Below are 3833 nucleotides of genomic sequence, written 5' to 3'. Positions count from 1 at the left end.
CATTGTGGGAGGCACAACTTAATATTGATCGGTCTAGGATTAATGACGATGATGAGCAGTAAAATTAATCCATTGTGGTAGGTGAGGAATAAAATGAGGGATAAGCTGAGAAAGTTGGTGAATCACACATATTTTTGGTAGAGAAGGGAAGGGAATTAATGAAGTAGCAAGGTTAATATGGAACGTAGAACCAATTGCTAGGCAAACAATTTTTGGTGATGAAAGGGAGCTAGCAATGTAGGCAATACAAAATGAATAGAAAAAGTAATAATTATAACATCGTCTTAATACAATGAATAATGTTAGAAATCTGTGTTATGCGTCGGGAAATCGTCTATATAAACACCAAAGAGGGTGACCCCAAAGTACATACACTACTGCTAGTGAAGAGAGAGCGCGAAAGCGAAAGAGAAAGTAAGAGAAAGCGACAGAGAGAGTGGTGCAGCTTGCCATGGCCATCAACGTGGGAAAGGCAAACCTTGTGGAGCACTTGGAGCTCATCCTCAGTCTCCGTGGCTCCTACCCGATAGTAGCAATCGATACGGAGTTCCCGGGGTTCATTCGCGACACCCCTCGCAATGCCCACCGAAGAAGAAAGATACAATGACGTGAAGCACAACGTGGATAACATGCACCTGATCCAGCTGGGCGTCGCCTTGTTCGACGAAGGCGGCAACACCCCATGGCCGGGGTGCTGTTGGCAGTTCAATTTTTCGGATTTCGATCCCGATGTGGATGCTTCCTCTCCCGACTCCATCGAGTTGTTGGCACAGAGCGGGCACGACTTCCAGCAATACCGACGACACGGCATCGACGCGCGGCTGTGCGCCTATCTAGTATGCGTGAAGCTCTTCTGCCAACCCTACAGCTCCAAGTATGTTACGTTTCACGGACTCTACGACGTGGCTTTTGTGATAAAGATGATCACCCGAGCCCCATTGCCCAACACCTTGAACGAGTTCTCTGATTTGGTGAGGACCATCTTCGGCCAGATTTATGATCTCAAATATATACTCGATTTTGTGGAGGACTGCGTCGGGGAGAGATTGGTTTGGTGGGACTATCAAGGTTATTGAACTTTGAACCCGTAGGGATCCGTCACCAAGCAGCATATGACAGTCTACTAATTGGGGCACTCTTCAACGAAATGAAGCAACGAAGGCATAACGTAGAGGACGACAGATCTGCATCGGTCCTCTATGGTATAGAGAATAGATGCGTCGAGTGTTGGCCTGATAGCCCATATTCAGCCCATGTGGGCTAGGGCAGCCCACAGTCCACACTCCCTCTTAACCTAACCCTAATTAAGATAAGGGGGGTATGGTGGCTGCGTTTTAGAAGCAGAAAAAGGCTATAAAAAGGCAGCAACGAGGCAGATCTTGAGGGCCACGGGATTCCAAAGAGAATAAGGAGAACAAGGCAGAAAAGGAAGAGAAAGAAAGGGAAGAAGACAAGGACAACGCAGAGATACTGTTCTCAATCATCTAGCAGTGTTCTCATCTCAGGTTAGATCAAATCTACAGTAGACTCTTGCTGTGATTACTTGGGGAGGTTTTATATATTGTGGGCAGTGACGTGATCCTTGTATCCCAGTTATTCTCTTGTGGTTGTTGCTAGGATTTTGGGCAAGAGATTGAGATTTGTATATTCATTATTCTCATAGTGGATTATCTCTAATTTGCCCCGTGGTTTTTACCCTTCACATTGAAGGGGTTTTCCACATATATCTTGGTGTTCTGTTTGATTGTGTTTCCATTTTATTCCGCTGTGTATTATGGTCTTCTAGTATTTGTTCATATACAAAGGTTATTCCTCTTTATATCCCAATCAACTGGTATCAGAGCGGGGTTTTGGTGATTTAATTTTTGTATTTGAACATGGAGGCCAGTAATATTTCTCGCATGATTAGTTTGAATGGAAATAATTGGATGATATGGAAACCAAGAATGGAAGATCTCTTGTATTGCAAAGATTTGTATGGACCTTTGCAAGGGGATAGTGTAAAACCTACAACTATGACAGATGATGAGTGGAAGAGGTTAGATCGAAAAACAATTGGGTTTATTAGACAGTGGCTTGATGATAGTGTCTTTCACCATGTTTCTACTGAAATTTCTGCATATTCTCTTTGGAAAAAACTGGAAAGTCTCTATGAAAGAAAAATAGCTGGCAACAAAGCTTTTTTGATTAGAAAACTTGTGAACCTAAAATATAGAGAGGGTGCTTCTATTGCTGAGCATTTGAATGAAATGCAGAGTATTACTAACCAGTTATCCTCTATGAAAATGTCTCTTGATGATGAGTTGCAGGCCTTGTTACTTCTCAGTTCATTACCAGAAAGTTGGGAGACACTGGTGGTTTCCCTTAGTAATTCTACGCCAGATGGTATTGTCACTATGAGTCAAGTAACAAGCAGTTTGTTGAATGAGGAGTTGAGAAGAAAGAGTTCGGCAACATCTCAGAATGATTCACAGGCACTTATCTCAGAGAACAGAGGAAGGTTAAAGTCTAGAAGCAGTTCACGTATGGGTAGGAGCAAGTCAAGATCAAGAAAAGATATTGTTTACTATAGCTGTGGTGAGAAAGGACATTACAAGAACCAATGTAAGCAACCTAAGAAGAACAAGAAAAAGGGAAAAGAAGTGGAGTCTACAGAGTCAAAGGATAATACTACAGCTACAGTGCAAGGTGGTGATTATTTGATTTTGTCTCCTTCTGATGATATTTTTTCTTGTGTGTGTCAGGATCTTGAGTGGGTGATTGACACAGGTGCTTCTTATCATGCTACACCTCGGAGAGAGTTTTTTGCTACAAACAGGTCTGGAAACTTTGGTATTGTCAAGATGGGCAACTATGGCACAGCAGACATCATTGGCATGGGTGATATCCATTTAAAGACCAACCTTGGCTGCAAGTTGGTACTTAAGGATATGAGGCATGTGGTTGACTTGAGGCTGAATTTAATTTCAGTTAGAAGACTAGATGATGAAGAGTATGAAAGCAGATTTCACAGAGGGCAATGGAAGCTCAGTAAGGGTTCTCTTGTTATAGCTAGTGGAAAGAAATGTCATACTTTGTACAGGTTGCAGGCTAAAGCTTATGGTGAGCAGTTAAATGCTACAGAGAAAGACTTCAGTATGGAGTTGTGGCATAGGCGATTGAGACACATGAGCGAGAAGGGGCTGCAAGCTCTTTCCAAGAGAGAGGTTTTACCAGATCTTAGAGGTATAACCAGATCTTAGAGGTATACATCTGAACCCTTGTATTGATTGTTTGGTTGGTAAACAACATAGAGTTTTATTTGCTAGTGTTGCTTTGTCTAGAAAAATGCATGCCTTAGACCGTGTTTATACAGATGTATGTGGTCCTTTGAGGACAAAAACTCATGGTGGATCTATTGATGTTCTTGGTATAAGTGGTGCACTTTATTTTGTCACTTTTATAGATGATTTTTCCAGGAAAGTTTGGGCTTATGCTTTGAAGACCAAAGATCAGGTTATTAATGTCTTCAAAGAGTTTCATGCCAGGGTTGAAAGGGAGACAGAAAAGAAATTGAAATGCATAAGATCAGATAATGGTGGTGAGTATACGGGATCGTTTAATGACTATTGCAAGTCACATGGGATCCAACATGAGATGACAGTTCCTGGTACACCTCAGCATAATGCAATTGCAGAGAGGATGAACCGCACCATCATGGAAAAGATCAGATGTATGCTTTCACAGGCCAAGCTACCCAAAAGGTTTTGGGATGAGGCTTTGAGGACTGCAGTTGATATGATCAACTTATCACCATGTACAGCCCTAGATGGTGATGTTGCAAAGCATGTATG

The 3833-nt window shown here is 42.1% G+C and overlaps 1 protein-coding gene across 1 annotated transcript; it reads left to right on the top strand.

The window, feature by feature from the left end:
• The first annotated feature begins 578 nt into the window (after window positions 1-578).
• On the top strand, window positions 579-1076 carry LOC135629173 (probable CCR4-associated factor 1 homolog 11). Its single transcript, XM_065136363.1, has one exon. It carries the CDS (start codon window positions 579-581, stop codon window positions 1074-1076), a length of 498 nt encoding a protein of 165 aa, XP_064992435.1.
• The last annotated feature ends 2757 nt before the right edge of the window (window positions 1077-3833 follow it).

The sequence above is a fragment of the Musa acuminata genome, chromosome BXJ3-1 (genome assembly GCF_036884655.1).
Source record: "Musa acuminata AAA Group cultivar baxijiao chromosome BXJ3-1, Cavendish_Baxijiao_AAA, whole genome shotgun sequence".
Taxonomy (NCBI): Eukaryota; Viridiplantae; Streptophyta; class Magnoliopsida; order Zingiberales; family Musaceae; genus Musa; species Musa acuminata.
The sequence above is the reverse complement of the archived record's forward strand: the minus strand, read 5'-3'. Positions and strand labels throughout refer to the sequence as shown.